The sequence below is a fragment of the Nicotiana tabacum genome, chromosome 18 (genome assembly GCF_000715075.1).
Source record: "Nicotiana tabacum cultivar K326 chromosome 18, ASM71507v2, whole genome shotgun sequence".
Classification (NCBI taxonomy): Eukaryota; Viridiplantae; Streptophyta; class Magnoliopsida; order Solanales; family Solanaceae; genus Nicotiana; species Nicotiana tabacum.
The window spans coordinates 1199790-1225726 of NC_134097.1; the positions used below are offsets into that span (position 1 = coordinate 1199790).

At 39.7% G+C, this 25937-nt stretch overlaps 1 protein-coding gene and 1 pseudogene across 1 annotated transcript; both read left to right on the top strand.

Moving 5' to 3' along the window:
- Nucleotides 1-223: 223 nt before the first annotated feature.
- LOC107817098 (protein DETOXIFICATION 15-like) lies at nucleotides 224-2206 on the top strand. Its single transcript, XM_016642874.2, has 4 exons — nucleotides 224-482; nucleotides 1288-1607; nucleotides 1714-1832; nucleotides 2083-2206. The coding sequence occupies exons 2-4, from the start codon at nucleotides 1331-1333 to the stop codon at nucleotides 2122-2124; spliced, it is 438 nt and encodes a 145-aa protein (XP_016498360.1). The 5' UTR covers nucleotides 224-482; nucleotides 1288-1330; the 3' UTR covers nucleotides 2125-2206.
- An 8665-nt stretch (nucleotides 2207-10871) lies between these two features.
- Nucleotides 10872-24311, top strand: LOC142173018 (protein DETOXIFICATION 16-like; annotated as a pseudogene).
- Nucleotides 24312-25937: the final 1626 nt, after the last annotated feature.

Below are 25937 nucleotides of genomic sequence, written 5' to 3' on the forward strand. Positions count from 1 at the left end.
AACTAATAAATCCTATTAAAAAATATAGCTAATAAGCCTAGAAAATATTAAATACAAAAACAAATTATAAAATGTAAAAATTAGGTGCTCACATTGTAGTGCAATAGTTTAAAAAATATATAAATGACAAAATGCAAAGTCTTTCTTTTATAAAGTCTTTGGACAAGCAATTATTTTTCATGATCGAGGGTGTAACACTCTTTGTGGTAATCGCCCTTAAATATAGTATTGACAATCAAAATATGCTTTAAACTAGCTAAAGCTCTTAAAAGTTTTATCCGCTCAAATTAGTTGGCAAAATGGATACTCAGGAAAGGAAAGAAGACCTTGAGTGTCCTAACTCAAGAAATGAGGAATGCGAGAAAATATTTTTTCAATTAATTCTCACAGAAACTTGGCCAAACACGGTATTGAGAAAAGAAGACCTTGAGTGTCTTACGTAGGCTACTTCCTTTGCCTAAGTAACTGGCTTCAGCTTGTTGGTTAGTCTTTCTTTTACTTCATCTATCTCATTATAAGGATGACATCTAGTTAATGGATGTTTTCGGGTATTTAGTTGAACGCTCAAATGATCCGAAGTTCATAAATTGTTCTTAAGAATTGAGTTACTCGAATAATCTGTATTTACTTGAATGATGTTGTAAATCTTCTATCGGAAACAACTTCTCTACCTCACACAAGGTATGAAGTAAGATACGTACCCTCCCCAAACCTTACTTGTAAGATTATACTGGTATGGCGTTGTTGTTGTTGATGATACTATAAATTATCTCATCGAAGTACTTGTTCTACTATATATATATATATATATATATATATACAAAAACTCTTATGTAGCCACTGATATACATGTACTGGCCATCTTGACCTGCCGAAATACTGATGTCGAAGACTTAGAGAGAGGTGTCGGTAAGCACGCCTCTGATAAGGGCTTGATCCTAAGCCGGACTTGTGCATTTGAGCTTCCAAATTAGCGAAAATATTTTTGATTAGCAATACAATGAGGAACACATGCAGATACAGGTATATAAGCATGAAAATTAAGTTAACATGCTATAATATATTCGACAATGACATTCACTTGTTAGGAAGAAAATGTGATTTTCTAGCAAGTATATGTGTAGCGCTGTAAATTTTCTTCATCAACAACATCTATTACTTTGTAATTAGTTAGTTAATAATTAAGGATTCAAAGGAATTTAACTAAGTTTATTTCTTTAGCTATATGATACTCTTTTAAGATCTCTTTCTTTCTCTCTGCATTTTGATTCTATTTTGCTTGATCAGATGGGAATGGGAAGTGCACTTGAGACAACTTGTGGTCAATCATATGGTGGAAAGCAATATCACATGCTTGGTATTCATATGCAAAGGGAAATGTTTGTTAATCTTTTGGTCAGCATACCTCTTGCCTGTATTTGGACATATTCTTGTAATCTTGAGACAAGATCCAGAAATAGCAGCCGAAGCAGGAAATTATGCACGCTTCATAATACCGAGCATCTTTGCCTATAGCAATGAAGAAGAAGTAGTGACATATGCAGGGAAGATGTTATTCTTTATAGCAGGGTCCCACTTTTTAAATGCACATCAATCTGTATTTTCAGGTTTGAACACACTCACAGAAAGTTATATTGCCAATAATGCAACCTTTCTATCATAATATCTTTAACCTTGACATGCAGTCTAGTAACTCTCTGAAGCACAATTCAGGTATTTCTAAAGGGTGTGGGTGGCAAAAGAAAGGTGAATTTATCTATTTGGGAGCCTATTACCTGTGGGGAATACCTGCTGGTATGGTGTTAGCTTTTGTCTTTCATCTTGGAGGAACGGTATTATTCGTTCAACTTTACTTTTTCATTGCAATTTATTCTTTTTTACTTAAATTATGGCGTGTCTGATGATATTTGTGCTTCTCAAACGTGCTAAAGGGACTTTGGTTGGGAATCATTCTGGCCCTTTCAGCACAAGTGATGATTTATTTAGTTGTTATTCAGAAGTAGGTTTCTTTATTTTCGTTCTTTGAAAGCTCAAGGTCAAGGAATTATTGTAGATAATGCAAGTCTACTATGTGTTTTGTAGGCAATGAAAGCAGCAGATAGGGTGACTCAAGAGTCAACATAGAATAGAATGACAGATTAGATTGATATCAAGTACAAAACCAATACTTCCATGCTCTATCAAAACTAGTGCAACAAGTTCACAATTATATATGGTAACTTTCTTGCTTTAATATATATATATATATATATATATATATATATATATATATATATATATATATATATATATATATATATTTAAAATGATATTAAAGGAGATTTTAATTGAAAGGTTTTTGTGTTTGTTTAAGAAGGATTGATTTTGGGCTTGTTCTTTATCAATACAAAATTCCTTCGATTCATCATATATGGTGGTGTTTCATTGGGCATGGAGCTCAAGAAAGTAAAAAAAACTTTTGTCACATACCAAAGGGACACTTAAAAATTGTGGTTTTAAACGTGACATGTCTATAGTTATAAAAATATGTCATTAATGATAAAATATCGCAACAATTTAAAAATTAAAGATTTTCTAAATATAGCACGTAGGGCCGGCTCAATCCCCAAGCAAGTGAAGCACTTACTAATTTTTTAGGCCCCAAAAGTAATTATTATATATATCACCTTTCATCATTTTGAACTTGTAATGTTTTCCTTTTTATTTTGTTTTAGACCTCACACACAAGTTTTCACAATATATGTAATTTTTAAAAAGTAGTATTTATTAATTGACACAGGATAGCATGTGTGACGCATGAAATGCACGGGATGCACGTGTGATGCACGGGATGCGCGGGATGCACGTGTGATGCACGAAATGTACGAGATGCACGTGTAACGCATGAAATGCTTGGGATGCACGTGCGACGCACAAAAAAACTAATTTTATAACTTACTTGAGACCACTTATTAAGATGGTAGAAAATAATTTTTCAAGTCATAGATACAATGCATAGATAAATTATAGATGGGTTCGTAAAACTCCTAACAAGATATTCAGATACATGAATAATATCTACTCTTAAACTAGCTGGTAACTTCTAATTGGCTCTTTTACCTAATAAAGAGCCAATAATTATATTACCTAGTAAGGTTAACGACAAATTGGCAATTGAAATATCATTTAGTTAGAAAAGGTAAAACTATTTTATGTCCGTCAATTTTATATGATTGATTGGCCCATAACTAAGAGTTATTTATCCTAAAATTATAAGTTGGAAAGACAAAGAAAATTCAAATTATTTTGGAAATCAAATAACTAAAATGGGGGATTCTGTTATGCCCTTAAATTCAAGAAATTGTGTAAATCATATCTAAAGGATCTTTTAGTATATTGTATCTCGATTTCCTTATATATATTGTCACGACCCAAATTTCTCCTATACGTCGTGATGGCGTCCAACATCGCCGCTAGGCAAGCCAACGGTGAACTGAACATAAGATTTTTCTTTTTAATAAGTTTTCAAGTAATTAAATTCCATTTATTAAGAAATTAGGGAGTAGAAAAATTAATAAAATAAAACAAAGGCAACTGAGTGGGCAATCATAGTGATATAAATACTCCAAAACCATAAAATCTACTAATATCTGTGCCAAGACCTGATGTCACAAGTGTATGAGCAACTAGTAGAATATACAAAACTCTAACTATTGTCTGAAATAAAAGTAGACAGAGAATAAGTGCAAAAGAGAGACTCTAGGGTGCTGCAGAACGGCTCAGGAAACAGCCCATCACTAGGCTTCAGGGTATCGGGGGTGCGCACCGATATGACTGCCAGATGCACCTGCCTCAGATCCTGCATGATTAGTGCAGAAGTATAGCGTGAGTACATAAATAACATGTACCCAGTAAGTATCTAGTCTAACCTCGAAAATGTAGTGACTAAGGGTCGACTTCGACACTTACTATGGGCTAACGATAAAATACAGAAATTCTAAATATGTATGGGTCATGTAAGTATTAATAAAACTCAATAACAAGCAGTGAACAAATAATTTTTTCACTAATAGTAAATTCCAAGTTAATTTTCGTCATTTAATAATTTTAACCTTTCATGCCATAAGATAATATCAAGTATAATTAGGCTCCGAGTATTATCACGCACGATTTATGTCAAGGTCGTACAGCCCGATCCAAAATAATGTGTACACTGCCGAGGGTTGAGCGGCACGAACCATAGATGCCTCTATGCTACTGCTGAGGCGTTCGGCCTGCTCCACAAGAAGAGAGGATACTTTATACATATCCGTTTTAAAAGCTATTACAAGGCTAACGCACAAAGAAGCACAAATTATATTAACGGTCAAGTAAACCGTCAAAACTCAAGTAAGTGGAAGTAGGTCTTTTACAATTTATCTATCAAGCTCACATATAATTTAGGCACTTTAATTAATAAATAGGGTGCAAACATTACAAGTATTTCATGATTTGGGTCCTAAACTACTCGGACATAAGCACAATTAGTAGTTACGCACGGAATCTCGTCACTTCGTGTGTACATAACTCCCACAATTAGAAGCAAATAGTAATTTAAATCATCTATGAGGTAAATTCCGTCTTACAAGGTTAGGCAAGAGACTTACCTTGTCTCAAAGCTCGCTTTCCGTCCTCAAATTCACTCTAAAGCCTCAACTCGGTGTCGAACAATCCGAAACTAGTCAAATATTGTATAAATTAATCAATGCATGTTCATAAGTTCATAATCTAACTATTAGATTGATTACCCAACCCCAATTGGAAGATTCCTAAAATTCATCCCCGGGCCCACGTGCCCGAATTTCGGAAAATTTTGAAGATAATTGTTACCCATAACCTCACGAACTCAACTATATAATTTTCACCCAATTCCATAACTATTTTCGTGGTTAAATCCCATTTTTATCAAAACTAAGTTTTTCATCTAAACCCAAATTCTCACAATTTTACATGTTAAAATCTACCCATAATCTATGTATTTAACTTACATTGGATAGGAATTATTTCTCTTCAATAGCTAGGTGGAAATCTCTCTCTTAGAAGATCCAAAATCGTCCAAGAAGTGAAATAAATGAACCAAAAATGGCCTAAGTCCCGTAATAAATGGACCTCATTGCCCAACGACTTTCGCTTCTACGGAGCAATGGCCGCATATGTGGCTCCGCTTATGCGGACAAAGCCTCGCAGATGCGGATCATGCCCAGGTATGCCCTTCCTGCTTCTACCGAAAAGTCTCACTCCTGCGAGCCCGCTTCTGCGGCACGAGCGTCGCACCTGCGCACCAGTTCGCTTCTGCAATCCCTTCCTCGCATCTGCGCCTCCACAGATGCGACCCCTTTCCTCGCTTCTACGATCACTGGGCAGTCCACTCTGGCTCGCTTCTGCGGTCGTTGTCTCGCTTATGCGAGCTCGCACCTGCGGCTAGTTTCTCGCAGGTGCGATTGCACTAGAAGCTCTACTGCTTTAGCTATTCTTTCCAAGTCCAAACAAGTTTAGTGCCTCGTCTGATTGGCATCAGGGCCCCCGTGTCCCTGCCCAAACATACCGATAAGTTCGAAATCATAAAACGGACCTGCTTGACCTCACGAAACACGAAAAATAACACCAAAACTAAGAATCACACTCCAAACCAAATCAAATCAACTTATGAACTCAAGTTCTTCGAATTTTCTCCGAACGCGTCGAATCATACTTAAACTACTCGAAATGATACCAAATTTTACGTGCAAGTCTTAAATCACCATAAGTAACTATTCATGGGGTAGGAATCCCAACAGACCTCGATAACACCAAAACCTACTCCATACTAAATTTAAAGAACTTTAAAACCTTCAATAAACCAACTTTCAACTTTAGGCGCCGAAACGCTCCCAGGTCACCCAAAACCCTATCCGAACACACACCCAAGTCCAAAATCATCATACAAACCTGTAGGGCCGTCAAATCCCGATTTTGAGGTCGTTTATTAGAAATATTGACCCAAGTCAAACTTGAACCTTTTAAAGCCATTAACAAGGAACTAAGTATTTCAATTTCAACCCGAACCCTTCCAAACCCGAACTAACCATTACCGCAAATCATAAAACGGTAAAAGCACATACGGGAAGTCTTATTTAAGGGAAAAGGGATCTAGAAAGCAAAATAATCAATCAGTTTGTTACATTCTCCACCTCTTAAAACAAATATTTGTTCTCAAACAGGTCTAGGATCATACCTGAAGTGCCGAATAATTGTGGATATCTGCTCTGCATGTCCTCCTCGGCCTCCCAAGTTGCCTCCTCGACTGGTTGGACCCTCCACTAAACTTTTATCGTAGAAATCTTCTTGGACCTCAACTGGCGAACCTATCTATCAACAATGACAACTGGCTCCTCCTCATAATCCAGTCTCTCATCTAGCTGAACCGTGCTAAAGTATAACACATGCGACCTGTCAGCATGATACCTCTGGAGCATAGACAAGTGGAAACCCGGATCAACTCCAGATAGACTAGGAGGCAAATCAAGCTCATAAGAAACCTCCCCAACTCGTCTCAACACCTCAAATGGACCTATGAACCTTGGGCTCAACTTTCCCTTCTTCCCAAACCTCATGATTCCCTTCATCGGTGATACTTTCAAGAGAACCTTCTCGCCCACCATAAATGATAAATCACGTGCCTTCTGATCCGCGTAACTCTTCTGTCTGGACTGTGTTGTGTGAAATCGCTCCTGAATCAACTTTACCTGTTCCAAGGTATCCTTCACTAAATCAGTACCATATAGCTTAGCCTCGCCGGGCTCAAACCATCCGATGGGCGAACGACATCGTCGACCATATAAAGCCTCAAATGGAGCCATCTCGATACTGGACTGATAACTGTTGTTGTAAGAAAACTCGGCCAAAGGAAAGAATCTATCCCACTGCCCTCTGAAGTCAATCACACATGCTCGGAGCATATCCTCCAGGATCTGAACCGTCCGCTCTAACTGTCCGTCGGTCTGCGGATGAAAGGTTGTGCTGAGCTCTACCCGGTCCCCAACTCACTCTGTACCGCCCTCTAGAAATGCGAAGTAAACTGAGAGCCTCCATATGATATAATGGAGACAGGCACACCATACAACCGAACAATCTCCTGAATGTAAATCTGGGCCAATCTCTCTGAAGAGTACGTGGTCACCACCAGAATGAAGTGTGCCGACTTGGTCAACTTGTCCACAATGACCCAAACTGTATCAAACTTCCGCAAGGTCCGCGGCAACCCAACTAGGAAATCCATAGTAATGTGCTCCCATTTCCACTCAGGTATAACCATCTGCTGGAGTAGGACACCTGGCCTCTGATGCTCGTACTTAACTTGTTGGCAATTAAGGCACCTCGCTACATACTCAACTATGTCCTTCTTCATCCGCGGCCGCCCATAATGCTGCCTCAAGTCGCGATACATCTTCGTAGCACCTGGATGAATAGAATACCGAGAACTGTGTGCCTCCTCTAGAATCTTTTCCCTCAATCCATTAACATTAGGGACACACAGACGGCCCTGGAGTGGTAGAACACCATCCTCACCGACAGTAACCTCCTTGGCACTACCATGTAGTACCGTCTCTCTAAGAACCAACAAGTGTGGATCATCAAACTGATGAGCCTTAATCTACTCGAATAGTGAAGACTGGGCGACAACGCATGCAAGAACTCGGCTGGGCTCTGAAATATCCAACCTCATAAGTTTGTTAGCCAAGAACTGAATGTCCAATGCTAGTGGCCTCTCCTCTACTGAAATGAATGTCAAACTACCCATACTTTCTGCCTTTCTGCTCAAGGCATTCGCAACTACATTCGCCTTGCCCGGATGATAAAGGATTGTAATGTCATAATCCTTTAGTAACTCAAGCGACCTGCGCTGCCTCAAATTGAAATCCCTCTACTTGAACAAATGATGCAAGTTGCGATGATCGGTGTAAACCTCACAGGACACCCCATAAAGATAATGCCTCCAGATCTTAAGAGCATGAATAGTCGCGGCCAACTACAAATCGTGTACATGGTAATTCTTCTCGTGGGGCTTCAGCTGACGTGAAGCATATGCAATAACTTGCCCCTCCTGCATCAATACACAACCCAAACCAACGTATGAAGCATCACAATACACAGTATACATCCATGAACCGAAAGGCAACACTAACACCGGTGTTGAAGTCAATGCGGTCTTAAGTTTCTGAAAGCTCACCTCACAATCATCGGACCATCAGAACGGAGAACCCTTCTGAGTAGTGTTGCAATAAATGAGAAGCCCTCCACAAACCGGCGATAATAACCTGCTAACCCCCAAGAACCTCCTGATCTCAGTCGTCGTGGAAGGATGAGGCCAACTCCGAACTGTCTCGATCTTCTTGGGATCTACCTTAATACCCTCGCCTGATACAACATGTCCCAAGAATGCTACAGAATCTAATCATAACTCACACTTGGAGAACTTAGCATATAACTTCTGTTCCCGCAAGGTCTGAAGCACCACACTCAAATGTTGCTCGTGCTCCTCCATGCTATGCGAGTAGATCAAAATGTCATCAATGAAGATAATGACAAACGAATCAATATATTGCCTGAACACCCAATTCATCAAATCCATAAATGTCGTCGGGGCGTTAGTCAAACCGAAGGACATCACTAGAAACTCATAATGGCCATATCTAGTCCGGAAAGCCGTCTTTGGAACATCCAAATCCCGAATCCTCAACTGATGGTACCCCGATCTCAAGTCGATCTTAGAGAATACCTTGGCACCCTGCAACTGGTCAAATAAATCGTCAATACGCGACAATGTGTACTTGTTCTTAATGGTAACTTTGTTCAACTGGCGGTAACCAATGCACATTCGCATAGTCCCATCTTTCTTCTTCATAAATAATACCGGTGCACCCCAAGGCGACACACTCGGTCTGATGAACCCCTTTGCTAGCAACTCCTCAAGCTTTTCCTTCAATTCATTCAACTCTATAGGAGCCATGTTGTACGGTGGAATAGAGATAGGCTGGGTACCTGGAGCCAAATCAATACAGAAATCGATATCATGATCTGGTGGCATGCCTAGAAGATCAGAAGGAAACACATTGGAGAACTCCCGGACTACGGGAACTGAATCAATAGCCGGAGTCTCTGTAGTAGTATCTCGAACATAAGCTAAATAAGCCAAACAAACCTTCTCGACCATGTGTCGAGCCTTTAGAAAAGAAATAACCCGACTACATGCACTAACAGACGAACCCTTCCACTCCAATCTAGGCAACTCTGGCATTGCAAAGGTAACAGTCTTGGCATGGAAATAAAGGATGGCGTGATATGGTGACAACCAGCCCATGCCCAGGATGACCTCAAAGTCGGTCATATCAAGCAACAAAAGATCTGCTCTAGTCTCATAACCATAAAAGGTCGCGATACAGGACCGATAGACCCAATCCACAACAACAGAATTGCTCACTCGTGTGGACACATAAACAGGAGTACCTAAGGACTCATGAGGAACGCCCAAGAAATGAGCAAGCAGAGATGAAATATATAAATATGTAGACCCTGGATCAAATAGTATTGAAGGATCCCTACCGCAGACAGAAATAATACTTGTGATCACGGCATCTGAGGCCACTACATCTGGTCTGGCCGGAAAAGCATAGATACTAGTTAGAGCGCAACCTGACTGGCCTCCACCCACCTGGCCTCCACCTCTAGGACGGCCCCTACCCACCTGCCCTCCGCCTCTGGACAGTTGGTGCGGTAGCTGGTGCTGAAATCATAGGCTGATGACCGTGCTGCACTGCCTTGCCCCGAAGCCTGGGGCAGAACCTCCGCACATGACTAAGATCCCCGCACTCGAAACAACTTCTGGGTACAGTGGACTCCTGACCTAAAGTCTAACCCTGATGGCCTGAATACCCACCAGAGGAACCCTGAATAGATAGTGGGTGGTTGGAACTCTCTGGCATAGTGCTGAAATAAGGTCGCAATGGAGCACCCCGAGGAGGCAGCGGTGTTGGATATGTGGGCCTGCTAGACTGACCCATCACAAACTGACCTCTGCCCCCAGCCGGGGCACCTCTGAACTCTCAAAAATATCGAAATCGCTTATCCCTCATCGCCTGCTCTCGGCTATGCTGATGTACACCCTCGATCCTCTAAGCTATTTCCACAACTAGCTCGTAAGAAGTCCTCATCTCAACCTCTCGGGCCATAGGGGCCTGAATACCAGAGTGCAAACCTGCAACAAACCTATGCACTCTCTCTGGATCGGTAGGAAGTATCATAAGTGCATGGCGAGACAACTCAGAGAATCTCGCCTCAGAGTCGGTCACCGACATCTGACCATGTTGGAGCTGCTCGAACTGAAACCGCAACTCTTCCCTTTGAGAGTGTGGAATATATCTGTCCAGGAAGAAATGTGTGAATTGATCCCAAGTCATGGGAGGAGAACCTGCTTGTATTTCAAGAAGATAGAACTTCCACCATCTACGAGCCCCGCCCTCCAGCTGAAAGGTGGTAAAGTCCACACTGTGGGACTCCAATATCCTCATGTTGTGCAGTCTATCCCTGCACCGATCAATAAGGTCCTGGGGGTCCTCATGTCGCTCACCTCCGAAGACAGGAGGGTGTAATCTGGTCCATTTATCCAATAGCTTCTGCGGCTCACCAGCTGCAGCTGGTCTTGGCTCAGGTATAGCTGCTATAACTGGCTGGGGCCCACCCACGGGTAGTGCGCTCGGGGTCTGATATACGGCAGCCTCATGCCCAGGAGCCTGAATGGTGGGGGTCTATGCTCCCCCTCCCCCTGTGGTGTGGCCGGGTCTGCTGAAAATAAACCAGCCTAAGTCATAGAATCCATGGACCGCAGAATACAGCCCATGACCTCCTGGAATCCCAGTGCAGACATGAATTCCACTGGGTCCGGCTCTGCTGCAGGTACCTCTCCCTGCTCCTCGATGATTGGATCCTCTACTGGATCCACCAGTAGTATGACTGGAATAACTCTAGGACGCCCTCATCCTCTACTACGAGCTGGAGCCCTCCCTCGGCCTCTACTTCGGCTAGCAACAGGGGGAGCAACTCCTCCATGATCGGGTATATCTGTCGCGCGTGTTTTCATCATCTGTGAGAGAATAAGAGAAAGATACTTAGCACAACATCAACTGCACGATATGAGATGAAGAAAGAGTAGTTTCCTAACACCCTATAGCCTCTCGAAGATAAGTACGGATATCTTCGCACCGATCTGCAAGACTCTATTAGGCCTGCTCATAACTTGAGAGACCTACGTGAACCAAGTGCTCTGATACCATGTTGTCACGACCCAAATTTCTCCTATAGGCCGTGATGGCGCCCAACGTCGCTGCTAGGCAAGCCAACAGTGAACTGACCATGATATTTCTCTTTTTAATAAGTTCCCAAGTAATTAAATTCCATTTATTAAGAAATTAGGGAGTAGAAAAATTAATAAAATAAAACGAAGGCAACTGAGGGGGAAATCATAGTGATATAAATACTCCAAAACCATAAAGTCTACTAGTATGTGTGCCAAGACCTGGTGTCATAAGTGTATGAGCAACTAGTAGAATATAAAAAACTCTAACTACTGTCTAAAAAAAAGTAAACAGAGAATAAGTGCAAAAGAAAGTCTCTAAGTGCTGCAGTACGACTCAGGAAACAACTCGAGTGCGCGTCGGTATGACTACCAGATGCACCTGCCTCAGATCTTGCACGATTAATGCAGAAGTGTAGCGTAATTACATAAACAACATGTACCCAGTAAGTATCTAGTCTAACCTCAAAGAAATAGTGACGAGGGGTCGACTTAGACACTTACTATGGGCTGACGATAAAATACAGAAATTCTAAATACGTATGGGTCATGTAAGTAATAATAAAACTCAATAACAAGTAGCGAACAAATAATTCTTTCACTAATAGTAAATCCCAAGTTAAATTCCGTCATTTAATAATTTTAACCTTTCAAGCCATAAGACAATATCAAGTATAATTAGGCTCCGAGTATTATCGCGCATGATTTATACAGAGGTCGTACGGTCCGATCCAGAATAATGTGTACACTGTCGAGGGTCGAGCGACACGAACCATAGATGCATCTATTCTACTGCCGAGGCGTTCGACCCGTTCCAATAATAGAGGATACTTTATAAACATCCGATTTAAAAGCTATTACAAGGCTAACTCACAAAGAAGCATAATTTCTATTAACGGTCAAGTAACCAGTCAAAACTCAAGTAAATGGAAGTCGGTTTTTTAAAATTCCTCTATTAAGTTCTCATATAATTTAGGCACTTTAATTAATAAATAGGGTGCCAACATTACAAGTATTTCATGATTTGGATCCTAAACTACCCCGGACATAAGCATAATTAGTAGCTACGTACGGACTCTCGTCACCTTGTGCGTACGTAGCCCCCACAATTAGAAGCAAATAGTAATTTAAATCATTTATGGGGTAAACTCCCTCTTACAGAGTTAGACAAGAGACTTATCTTGTCTCAAAGCTCGATTTCCGTCCTTGAATTCAATCTAAAGCCTCAACTCGGTGCCGAACAATTCAAAACTAGTCAAATATTGTATAAATTAATCAATATATGTTCAAAAGTTCATAATCTAACTATTAGAGTGATTACCCAACCTCAATTGAAAGATTCCTAAAATTCATCCCCGGGGCCACGTGCCCGAATTTCGAAGATTATTGTTACCTATAACCTCACGAACTCAAATATATAATTTTCACCCAATTCCATAACCATTTTCGTGGTTAAATCCCATTTTTATCAAAACCTAAGTTTTTCATCTAAACCCAAAATTTTCACAATCTTACATGTTAAAATCTACCTATAATCTATGTATTTAACTTACATTGGGTAGGAATTACTTACCTTCAATAGCTAGGTGAAAATCTCCCTCTAAGAAGCTCCAAAATCGATCAAGAAGTGAAATAAATGAACCAAAAATGGCCTAAGTCCCGTAATAAATGGACCTCACTACCCAACGACTTCTGCTTATGTGGAGCAATGGCCGCATCTGCGGCTCCGCTTCTGCGGAAAAAGCCTCGCAGATGCTGACCATGCCCAGGTCTGCCCTTCTCGCTTCTGCGGCAAAGTCTCGCTCATGCGAGCCCGCTTCTGCGGCACGAGCGCCGCACCTGCGCACCAGTTCGCTTCTGCAATCCCTTCCTCGCATCTACGCCTTCGCAGATGCGGCCCATTTCCTTGCTTCTGCGATCACTGGGCAGTCCACACCGCCTCGCTTTTTCGGTCTTTGACTCGCTTCTGCGAGCTCGCACCTGCGGCTAGTTTCTCACAGGTGCGATTGCACCAGAAGCTCTCCTGCTTCAGCTATTCTTTCCAAGTCCAAACGAGTTTCGTGCCTCGTCCGATTGGCATACAGGGCCCCCGTGGCCCCGCCTAAACATACCAACAAGTTCGAAATCATAAAACGGACCTGGCCGACCTCACAAAACACGAAAAACAACACCAAAACTAAGAATCACACTCCAAATCAAATCGAATCAACTTATGAACTTCAAGTTCTTTCAATTTGCTCCGAACGCGTCGAATCATACTTAAACTACTCAGAATGACATCAAATTTTGCGTGCAAGTCTTAAATTACCATACAGAACTATTTCCGCACTCGAAATTCTAAATGAATATCGATAACACCAAAAACTACTCAAAACCAAATTTAAAGAACTTTAAAATCTTCAATAAACCAACTTTCAATTTTAGGCGCCGAAACGCTCCCGGGTCACCCAAAACCAGATCCGAGCACACGTCCAAGTCTAAAATCACAAACCTGTTGGGACCGTCAAATCTCGATTTTGAGGTAGTTTACTAGAAATATTGATCCAAGTCAAACTTGACCCATTTAAAGTCAATAACAAGGAACTAAGTGTTTCAATTTCAAACAGAACCCTTCCAAACCCGAACTAACCATCCCCGTAAATCATAAAACAGTAAAAGCACATACGGGGAGTCTTATTTAGGGAAACGGAGATCTAGAAAGCAAAACGACCGATCGAGTCATTACATATATTATATATGAGTTGTATGTAATTGTACAGATGTAAGACTAAAAATATGAACAATATAGTTTGAAACTCTAAAAGTTTTTAGTATTAGAGCAAAGTTACATATATATAAGTTTGAATGGACATCTACCTATGTAATGTATAACAGTTACCTAATAATTAGGTAAAAGAGTCAATTATTATATAAGTTATTGTACCTAATAATTAGGTTAAAGAGCCAATTATTATTATTTTACCTATTAAGGTTGAAGATAAAGTTGACATACTGAGATATCACTTAGTCAAAAAAATAATAATAACCATTTTATGGTTGAAAGCCCGTCAATTTTATGGTATCAGAGCAAAGTTACATATATAAGTTTGAATGGACATCCACCAATGTAATTTATAATAGTTACCTAATAATTAGGTAAAATGATCAATTATTATATTAGTTATTGTACCTAATAATTAGGCAAAATAGCCAATTATATTACCTATTAAGGGTAAAGATAAATTGACATACTGAGATATCATTTAGTCAAATAAAAAGTATAACCATTTTATGTGTTGAAAGCCCGTCAATTTTATGGTATCAGAGCAAAGTTATATATATAAGTTTGAATGGACATCCACCAATATAATTTATAGCAATTATCTAATAATTAGGTAAAATAGCCAATTATTATATAAGTTATTGTACCTAATAATTAGATAAAAGAGCAAATTATTATTATGTTACCTATTAAGGGTAAATATAAATTGACATACTAAGATATCACTTAGTCAAAAAAAGTATAACCATTTCATGTGTTGAAAGAACGTCAATTTTATATGATTGATTGACCCATAATTAAAACTTATTTAACCTAATATTATATAAGGTTTGTCGTTCCTAATTATTTGCAATCATCTTTTCTTCCTCTTCTTACATAAGAACAAAATAAAATTCAATTGGAATACTATTAAAACCCTTTGTAGTAATAACCCTTGAATATTATATTAACAACCGAATATTCTTTAAGCTAACTAAACCTCTTAAAACTTTTATCATATCTTCTTACCATGACATCAATTTAAGCCATCTTGTGTTCTGTGAGACAAAGTCAGTTGGTGAGTGTTTTTGAAGAAGTGAAGAAGTTGTTGGCATTGGCAGGGTTATTAATGTTAGTAATTCTTCTGTTATATTTCTTACAAGTGATCTCTCTTACGTTTGTCGGACATTGCGGAAAGCTAGCTCTTTCTGGTGCTTCCTTGGCTACTTCCTGTGCTTTCGTGACTGTCTATAACTTGTTGGTTAGTGTAACACCTCAACTTTTATAAAATATTATATACATTATTTGATGATTTTTAAAAAATAATAATAATTCATCTTTGTTTAATTCATATGTATATTTGTAGTTCGTTCGTTAGACACTTTGATTTAGTGACATGTAGAGAATTTCTAATAGCCTATATTTGTAGTTCGTTCGTTAGACACTTTGATTTAGTGACATGTAGAGAATTTCTAATAGCCAAAAAGGAAGATTAAAAAATATCCTGTAGGACTATTGTACAATATTGTTATGTCCTACCATTTTTCCAAAGCTTACCTGTTGCTTTCTCTTTCTTGTAAGTTCTAACTATTGATTTAAGAAGCTAACACCCATACTAATATGTACTACTTTTCTTCCCTCATTAAACCTAAGTCTTATTACAAAAAAGAAGAAGAAAAAACTTATTCTTCTACACCTTGAAGAAAGATGTGAAATTTTATTTTCAAGAATCAAAAAGGGGTTAAGAATTTGCTTGAAACCCTAAGTTTTAGTTGGAGAAAATTTTGTTCTTGTTGTTGTTGTGGTAAGCTTCTTACCCTATCTACATGTACATTACTTTAGCTTTTGGATGATGAATCTATCATTGAAATCAAGAATTTAATCTCGTTTTTGAACTGGACAGTAGTTAGTATTTTGAGCATAACTTTTTATCTAGAACTCGAATTGTAGTGCTTCAAAATTCTGTAGAAAGATAAGACATAGACCTACAATTGTTATTAATACCAAAATATCCAGTTCTGCGGTCTACTATGCCGAAAGGGGGCTGAAATGCAGGACAGAGTTGCTGCCAGATTTTTTTATTAGAATAGTTGTGACCCATTTAGTTCCCTTTTGATAATCATCGTGATTTGATTTAACCATCTTTAAATTTCAGACTTTAAGTGAGTATTGATTATGTGTTTAAGGTACAAGAGACATTCGTTCAAGCTAAGTAGCACACCTTAGAAAAATCGCTCTTTTCTTGGCTTAGAAGATTTTAAATCCCTTGATGTCGTTTGAGCTTTAGAAACACTAAAGCTCCAAGGTAGTGTTCCTTTCAATTTAATTTCTTGAGATTTTATGAGTGATTAAGGTTTGGTGAAATTTCATCTTACTTTAAATTGTTGTCATATTGACTTTGTGGCTACTTTACTAGTTTACTTGCTTTGTTGCTTGATAAAGAATATCTTGAGACACTTTGATATATGAGTTGTCATTGAGGTATAATTTTGTAATTGAATTATGAATATGTTAAAATCATATGTGTATCATGTCAAAATATTTTTGAAAAATAATTTAACTCGCCCACATATACGGATTGCTTGAGCATCATTGCATTTTTGTTGGAATTTTGTCCCTCTTGTGATAGTGACTTTGTCATTTATATTAGCGTGCCTTTTGTTTGGATCTTGACCCATCTTGACTTTGGATTCACATTCCATCTTAATCATGGACTTTGTCCATTTTGAGTATGGATGGGAAAGCCACTTTCAATATGGCTCTTGATTCTCTTGATAATTGGGTGACGACTCTACTTGATCTAGGACTCCGGTCCTTCTTGTTAGATTATGCTTTGATGTAATTGCATGACATATGTGTTGGGTGGAATTAACTATTCGGTGGACTTTCTCGGATTAGAGTTGGAAATCTTATTGACATTTGAGATTTTGAATAATGGTATCTTGAACTATTTTATGATTTGATATTTAGCCCTCGTAAAATGATTGTACCTTCATTAAGTACTTGATGTTGATTTTGATAAGCTCGTATCTAGAATTTGTTCCTTGTATTCATTACATAGTTTACCTTTCTTTTATTATAAAATGTTAGTTAAGTTTATGTGCCACTAAGCTTTATGCTTAGCGATAGTTTGTTACTATCGTAAGTGATGTGCCGGGAGATGCTTGAGGATATCATTTGAAGTAGACTCTTTGAAAGCTTAGATGAAGATTACACTTGCATAAGCATATGTATTCTTTTTGTAGACTTTTGGGGACTTGTACAAGATCTATATGATACACTTAGATATGCACTTTTGAATGATTATTGGATCATGGCACTATTATTTTGGTAACTTAATTTTGGTGAATCATTTGATTATTTTGGGAGTGTTTATGCCCAAGTCTTGTAATATATTAAATTTGGTATTTGAATTGAACTTGAAAAAAATAATTGGAGACTTAATAGTTTTATCTTAATTTTGGAGTTGAGTTTTATGCTTAGTATGAGTTTTCAAAGGGTGTTGTATGAAGAATATTCATCTACTAAGTATTTGATAAATTCCAAAGCATTGATTTAATTTAAATAGGTGTTTTCATTTTTTTTTAGTTGTATCATGCACTTTTAAGGAGTTTTGTATGAGATTTTTTTAAGTTGAGATGTCGTATGTTGAATTTTATTCAGGGGCCTATTTTTGTTAATAAATTATAATGACAATTTGCTAAACTAGTTTCATAAGTCTTGTTAGAATACTTGAATTCTTTTCCCAAATCTCATGGAAGTATTAAAAATAGTTCTATTCTTTTTTTCTTTTTTGTAGTTTATTTTACAAAAAAAAAAATTAACTTTATAAGTATTACATCAATGTAGTCTTTCTTTTAGTTCATGTATCCTATTTTACAATTCTTTAGCTATGTGAAACTCATTTCGATTCTATTTTGCTTGATGAGTTGGGAATGGGAAGTGCAGTGGAGACACTTTGTGGTCAATTCACATTCTTGGCATTCATATGCAAAGAGCAATGTTTGTTAGTCTTTTAGTCAGCATACCTATTGCCTGTATTTGGGCTAATGCAGGACATATTCTTGTTATCTTGAGACAAGATCCGCACTTCTATGCATTTCGTGAAATAGCAGCCGAAGCAGAAAATTATGCACGCTTCATGATACCGAGCATCTTTGCCTATGGACTATTAGAATGCCAGATTAGGTTCTTACAAGCTCAAAACCTATGTTGCTCGGACTCTCCAAAAGGGTTGTCGCACCCGTGTCGGATCCTCCAAAAATGCACTAAATTTGGAGGATCCGACACGCACTCAACAACATTTTTGAAGAGTCCGAGTAACATAGCTCAAAACAATGTCCGGTCCATGATGTTTAGCACAAGCTTATATTTGGATATCGCCTTTCTGCAAAAGTACTTGGACTGGATTCTCAACTGAAGCATTTATTGATATCCCAAGATATTTTAGACTAGCCATTCCTCTAGCTCTTATGATTTGGTATTCCTCAGTTGCTTTCAATAAAGTATAGGCATCGGCCTCCTCACATGGGCCCAGCAACTTTCCCCAATTCCATTAGAATTGATCCTAAGGGGCCCAGTTTATTTCAAGCTGCGCATGATAAGGCTCCTAAGCATATGGGAACAGTCGTTCCTCCTTCCTCTGGCCAAGGTGCTTCACACAGTGGCACTCCTTCACCGAGCTCTAGTGACATGTGCCCCTCTACGATGGACGCTGCTGCAGGGGCAGAACCGGCTAAGGATGGTGCTGTTAATCCACGGCCCCCCGCCTTTGATGGACCCGGTTCCATCAACCCCTCACCAGCTCCTGGGCTTAGCTGTGCTGAGGCCACACTTAAAGCTTCTTCTTCTTCTAGGGAGATTGTTGAGCATGCCCCAATTGATGTTAGTGTCGGACCAGTATTTTCAGTTAATATGCCGCCAAGGGTTCCGTGCTCTCTTCCGCCATGCTACCCTACTGATGGTTCTGGACATTCCTATAGCAGCGGGGTGTTAATTTCAGAGGTTGCTGACCCCCAAGGAAACGGTGAGACCCTTTCGGAGGTTAAAACTCCTAGTGCTAGCAATGATATGGTCTTGTATTCCTCTGGTAGTAGCAAGGAAAGGGCACATATAGAAGAAGCCTGCCCAATTTCGTCAAGGATCGGAGGAGGGGATATGTCTTTTTGGATGGAGGATAAACTATTAAACTTTGGGAAGTTTCTAGGTGTTTCTGTTGAAGGGAAGGAAGATAGGGTGTTAGAACTGTTGAGGGAGATTGAGCAACAATCTCTTTACGATGGTGCAGGGATGGAGTTGGGTAAAGGTGTTAAGCAAAATAACTTAGGGGATGTAGTGGTGTATTAGAGAAGGGGGCGAGTGTGTGACAAATAGAAAGGGACCTCGGCTAGGGGGGGATGGGGAAATAGGGGCTATTGTTGCTTATGGAAGTTAAGATCCTTTCATGGAATGTGAGGGGGATGAATGACCCAAACAAAAGGGCCATCATCAAAGTGGGAGTTAGGGAGTGGGGTGCCAACCTAGTTTGTTTTCAGGAGACCAAAATGGAAGTTTTGTCGGATGCGATCGTGAGAAGTGTCTGGGGAGGTAGCTGGGTGAAATATGACTGGGTCCCAGCAGTGGGAAGTGCCGGGGGCATCCTACTTATGTGGGATGTTAGAAGCTTGGAGGTAAAGGAGATTAGGAAGGGAGTTTTCTCTTTGGCAGCTCTCGTCAAAGATAGAGTGAGTAGAGTGGAGTGGGGATTTGGGGGAGTGTATGGGCCGGTAGGGGAAGGGTCCAAGGTGTCTTTCTGGGAGGAACTGGCCAATATTATGGGAGAATGGAACATTCCATGGGTTCTAGGGGGAGACTTTAACACTATTAGATTCCCGGAGGAGAGGTTAGGGGGTAGTGTGATTTCGAGGGCCATGGAGGAGTTTTCTGACTTCATCAATGATCACTTTCTCATTGACCTTCCTCTGTCAGGGGAAAGGTTTACTTGGGCTAGGGCGGAGGATTCCAACTCAAGGTCTAGAATTGATAGATTCCTAACATCTCCCTCATGGGATGAGCTGGTGCCGAATGTGCTGCAAATTCCTTTACCTAGGTTGACTTTAGATCATTTGCCTATTTTGCTAGATGGATGCAGAGGGAGGGGGTGCGTGCTCCCTTCCGATTCGAAAACATGTGGTTGAAAGTGTCAGAATTCTGTGACAAGGTGAAAGAATGGTGGACAAGCTATGGGGTATCAGGGACACCTTCATACCGTCTTTCGAAGAAACTCAAATTGCTCAAGAGAGATATTATTAGGTGGAATAAGGAGGTTTTTGGGAGGGTAGAGGTTAAAATAAGGGAGCTTATACATGAATTGGGGGATTTAGAAAGAGGGGAAGGGGCGGGGGAGTTAGACGAATCTGAGAAAGAGAGATTGGGGGAGGTTAAGAGGGAAATAGTCGAGTTAGCAATAGCTCAGGAGACTAGTTGGCGGCAAAAATCGAGGGTGCTCTGGCTAAAGGAGGGGGATTCGAATACCAAGTATTTCCATAGGGTGGCGGTCGCAAATCGAAGGAGAAACTTCATAGAGTCATTAGTTGTGGATGGGGTGAGGATTGAGGGAGAGGAGGTAAAAGGGGCGATAGCGGGGTTTTATGAGAACTTTTGGAGGCCGACTTTGGGGGGAATAGAGTTCAACCATATAGGGGAGGGAGACAGCGAGTGGCTAGAAAGGGTTTTCGAGGAGGAGGAGGTGCACGAGGCTGTGTCGTGTTGTGCTGGTGATAAGGCCCCCGGGCCTGATGGTTTCTCCTTGGCTTTCTTTCAGCTCTTTTGGGACATCATCAGGGGGGAGTTGATGGAAGCCATTGAATACTTTCATGCGAATGGTGTTTTCGAGAGAAGTATCAATGCTTCCTTTATTACTATTGTGCCTAAGAAAGAAGGTGCATCTTGTATCAGAGACTACATGCCTATTAGTCTAGTGGGGAGCATTTACAAGATTATTTCTAAAATGCTTTCCAACAGACTTAAGAAGGTTCTTGACATGACTGTTTCGCCCTCCCAGAATACGTTTGTGGAAGGTAGGCAGATCCTGGATGCTGCCTTGGTGGCAAATGAACTTGTAGACTCCAGAAGGAAAAATAGAGAACCCGGCTTACTATGCAAGTTAGATCTTGAGAAGGCTTTCGACCATGTCAATTGGAAGTTCTTGGACTTCATTATGATGCGGATGGGGTTTGGGGAAAGATGGAGGGGATGGATAAAGTTTTGCATTTCCTCAGTCAGATTCTCTGTCCTGGTTAATGGTAGCCCGTGTGGTTTCTTTGGCAGCTCCAGGGGTCTCAGGCAAGGTGACCCCTTATCCCCCATGTTATTCATTCTAGTGATGGATGCTCTGAGCAAAATGATGGATCGTGCGGCGGGCGGAGGTTTCTTGAGAGGATTCTCAGCTCCGATTGGGGTGCTCAGTGCCCGAAGAGTCTCACATTTGCTTTTTGCGGATGACACACTGGTTTTCTGTGATGCCGACATGAATCAGTTGATATCAGGACTCAAAATCAACATCGGCAAGTGTGAGATTTTCCCGGTAGGTGAGGTTACTAATATTGATGCCTTGTCTAGTGTTTTCAGATGCAAGGTGGGCTCCCTTCCCACTATTTACATGGGCCTCCCTTTGGGCGCTTCATATAAGGATACTGCGGTTTGGAATCCAGTGATCGAGCGGGTTGAAAAACGGTTAGCAGGGTGGCAGAAACGGTATTTGTCAAAAGGAGGTAAGGAAGTGCTTATCAAAAGCACTTTATCGAATATGCCCACCTATTACTTATCCCTGTTGCAAGCACCGGTGAGCATCACAGAAAAACTGGAGCGACTTCAAAGGAACTTTCTGTGGGATGCGGCGGATGGAACTAGAAAGTTTCATCTAGTGAATTGGCAGACAGTCACTTCCCCAAAGAAGTGGGGTAGACTTGGAGTGAAAGATCTTATCGTATTTAACAGAGCTTTAATGGGAAAGTGGCTGTGGAGATTCGGGGTAGAAGAACATGCTCTATGGAGGGAGGTCATAGTAGAAAAGTACGATTCAACGGGAGGGGGTTGGAGGACCAAGGCGATCATAACACCTTTTGGGTGTGGCATGTGGAGGAGTATCATGAAGAATTGGGAAGCATTCAGTGGCAACATCACTTACAGGGTAGGAGATGGATGGAGAATCAGCTTTTGGAATCATAGGTGGTGTGGAGAGGATACTCTGAGGGTCTCCTTCCCCCACGTCTTCAGAGTTTCAAACCAGAAAGAACTGATGGTCCAACAGATTCGTAAGGAGCATGAAGGGGAGGGGTAGTATGGGACCTCTCATTCAGGAGGAACATGCAAGATTGGGAGATTGCGGAGCTTCAAGTCTTGTTGGCACTGCTATACGGGCAAGACATGCTCCAGCCATCCTGCGACTATTGGAGATGGGGCTTGCGTGGCGATGGTTTGTTCATCGTAATGTCCTTTTACCAGAGTATGTTGGTGAGAGAGGAGACCACTTTTCCATACTCCTCGATCTGGATTCCTAGGGCGCCCACGAATGTGTGCTTTTTTGCATGGCTAGCAGCAAGGGGAGTGATCTTGACTGCTGAAAATCTACGAAAGAGGGGAATTACACTTGTTAGTTGGTGCTACATGTGTAAAAGCTCTGGGGAAGAAGTTGATCACCTTATGTTGCATTGCCCTGTGTCCTCTGCATTGTGGAGGTCAATCTTGAATCTTTTTGGTGTTCAATGGGTGATACCAAGCACTGTAAAGGAAATGTTATATAGCTGGAGCGGTTTTCGTAGAAGAAGAAAGCAAAAGGCGTGGAAATTTGCCCCATTGGCTCTCATATGGGTAGTATGGGGGGAGAGAAATAGGAGAGCTTTTGAGGAGATTGAGTCTCCTTTTTCACATCTTAAGAATAGTCTTTTATCTTTGATCGCTTTTTGGTGCACTCATTTAGCCCCTACTTGTATAGAAGATTGGGCGTCTTTTGTAGAGAATCATGTTCTGATGTAAATTCTCTACGTCTTTGGTATACTTCGTGTACACGGGAGTTCTCTCCCTTTTGATTAATACAATTTACCTTATCAAAAAAATAAATGCTCTGAGTAAATATTCCAATTAGTGACATATAATAAAGCCAATCTGACTCTTTCCATCTTTTGAAACACAACTTGGAGATATGGTCATTTGAACTGATGGTGCTTTTTTCTGGTCTTCTTCGTAATCCAAAACTAGAAACTTCAGTTCTTTCAATCAAGTTAGTTTTGTCACAAATTACCATCACATGCAACATCATGTTTCTATCATATTTCGTTGGGCTTAACGTTACTACTGTACTTAATTTCCAGCCTTAATACATCTGCGATGTTACATATGTTGGCCGAAGGACTAGGTGGGGCTACAAGAGTGTCCCACTTCCTCGATGCACATAAATCGGTATTTTCAGGTTTGTCCAAAATCACTTCCAAGGATCTATATTTCCAATAATGCAACTCTTATATCTTAATATCTTTAACTCTGAAACAAGGGCAGAGCTATAGCCAGCGAAGGGTGGTTAGTTGAACACCCATCGCTGGAAAATTATAGCGTATAGGCCAAGTAAATCTTGAGCAGTCTTGGCGTTGCCACTGCTTTAAAAGGCAACCCTACTAACTCCCGGACCTTATTCAGGTATTGCTAGAGGGTGCGGGTGGCAAAAGAAAGGTGCATTTGTCAATTTGGGAGCCTATTACCTGTGAGGAATACCTGCTTGTGTTGTGTTAGCTTTTGTCTACCATCTGGAGGAAAGGTATTATTCTATCGCGCATTTTATTTTCATTGCATTTTACTCGTTACTTAGAATTATGGCAAAACTGATGATACTCATACTTTTTAAATTGTATTAAAGGGACTTTGGTTGGGAATCATTCTGGCCCATTCTGCACAAGCACTGATTTATTTAGTTGTTATTTTGCGAACATATTGGGACAAACAGGTAAATGTTTTGCTCATTTTGAGGCTTGTCTCAATCACCAATTTATGCAGCTACTTTCATTGAGCTACCTCTAAGATGACACAACCAACTTGCAAGAATTAATCTTAAATTAACTATTTTAGTTTTTCTCATTTCATTGTTTTTCTTTGAAAGCTTAAGATCAAGGAATTATTGTTAATAATGCAAGTCTGCTATGTGTTTTGTAGGCAATGAAAGCAGCAGAAAGGGTGACTCAAGAATCTACATAGAATCTCTCATGTATCATTGTTTAGAATAGTTGAATGTGATGATTTACGGGTGTGTTTGGTATGACGGAAAATGTTTTCCCATTTTTCACTGTTTGGTTGCACAAAATAGTTTGGAAAATATTTTTCTAGATATTACATTTTTCTGAAATCGGAGAAAAATGACTTCCCTAGAAAAAGTTAGGAAAACATTTTCTAAAAACTACACCTACCCTCACATCTAACCCCAAACGCTTCCAACTTCAATTTTCTGTTTTTATCATTTTTTTTGCGCCACCCTCCCTCCCCCACAATTTTTTATATTTTTACTGTTTTTTTTTGTATTTTCAATTACTGTTTTTTGTTTTTCTGCACCACCCATCTACTCCACCCCAACAATTTTATTTTTTTTTACTTTTTTTTTTTTTTTGTATTTTCAATTTTCTGTTTTCTGTTTTTTTGCTTTTTTGCACCAACCACCCTCACCCCACCCCGCGCCCCGCCCTGCTTTTTTTTTTTTTTTTAATTTTCAGTTCTGGCTTTTTCATTTTTCAGTTTACAAGTTTGAAATTTTACGAGTTCCAAAGTCATGAGTTCGGAGGTTTATATGTTTGGAAGATTGCGGGTTTAGAAATTATAGAGTTTACATGTTCGAAAGTTTAGCAGTTCAGAAGTTTATGAAGTTTGTGGGTTCGGAAGGTTGTTGGTTCGAAAGTTAATGGCTTCATGTTTGCTGTATCTAAATTATTTATGAATACTCTTGAGAAGTTATTTTCCTTAATTTGTGTAAATTATTTATGGTTCCTAATATTAATTTAATTTTTTTTACTTGTTGAAATAGAAATGAACTATCCTCAGACGACAAAAACAAAACAATTATCAAACCAAAAAAAAGGCAAAAGCAAATAATGGGCTACTGCTGATATAGTAAAAGGGTTTATGCAAAGCTTATAAATAAGGACACAAATTGAGGAGTTGCTCCAACGACTTCTCAGACAATGAGTTGTTTCTGGCACAGACATCCTTTGCACCCGAGTTTATTCTTCAGTTTAGGAGATTGAGAGGGCGTCAATTATTAACTGTTAAGTGAACGTATTACGAGCAGAGGCGGAGCTAGTATTTTGAAGTTTATGGGTTTTACTTATCATCAAACTCATAGCACACCTTAGTTGCTGGGTTCTTAATTAAATAGTTATACATATTTAATAAATTTTTTAATACAAATATAAAGTCTAAACAAAAGTTACTGGCATATATAAGTAGTTCTCTACCTCTGCCTCTGATTACAAGGGTGTTGCCAAGTCAGATTTTTACACGAGATAGACTTCCGAGAGGTGTCTATATGGTCACTGGTCTACAGATGTGCATTGATCAAGATTTGAACATTACGGATTTTGAGTTCAGAATTTTACTACAACTCGTTTGATTTATTGGGTTCACAATCTGTTATTTGTACTTGTTTAGTAAATTTTTTTAACACATAAAAATTCGAGCAAAAGTTAATGAGTTATATATAAACTTGTAACTAAAGCACTACTCCACCTCCGGTGGGATAGTTAAAATATCTACTTGATAATTGGCAAGTTTAAATCTTTATCCATGTATTTCTCCAAACTTCTGGGGTGAACATGGATGGTATTGAGCAAAACC

What these genes read in the sequence shown, in the direction of transcription:
- LOC107817098 (XM_016642874.2), top strand. Translation starts at nt 1,331, where the DNA reads ATGGTGGAAAGCAATATCACATGCTTGGTATTCATATGCAAAGGGAAA. An exon ending in ACATCAATCTGTATTTTCAG is followed by an intron (nt 1,608 to 1,713) that starts GTTTGAACACAC and finishes AGCACAATTCAG; the next exon opens with GTATTTCTAAAGGGTGTGGG. An exon ending in TCTTTCATCTTGGAGGAACG is followed by an intron (nt 1,833 to 2,082) that starts GTATTATTCGTT and finishes TGTGTTTTGTAG; the next exon opens with GCAATGAAAGCAGCAGATAG.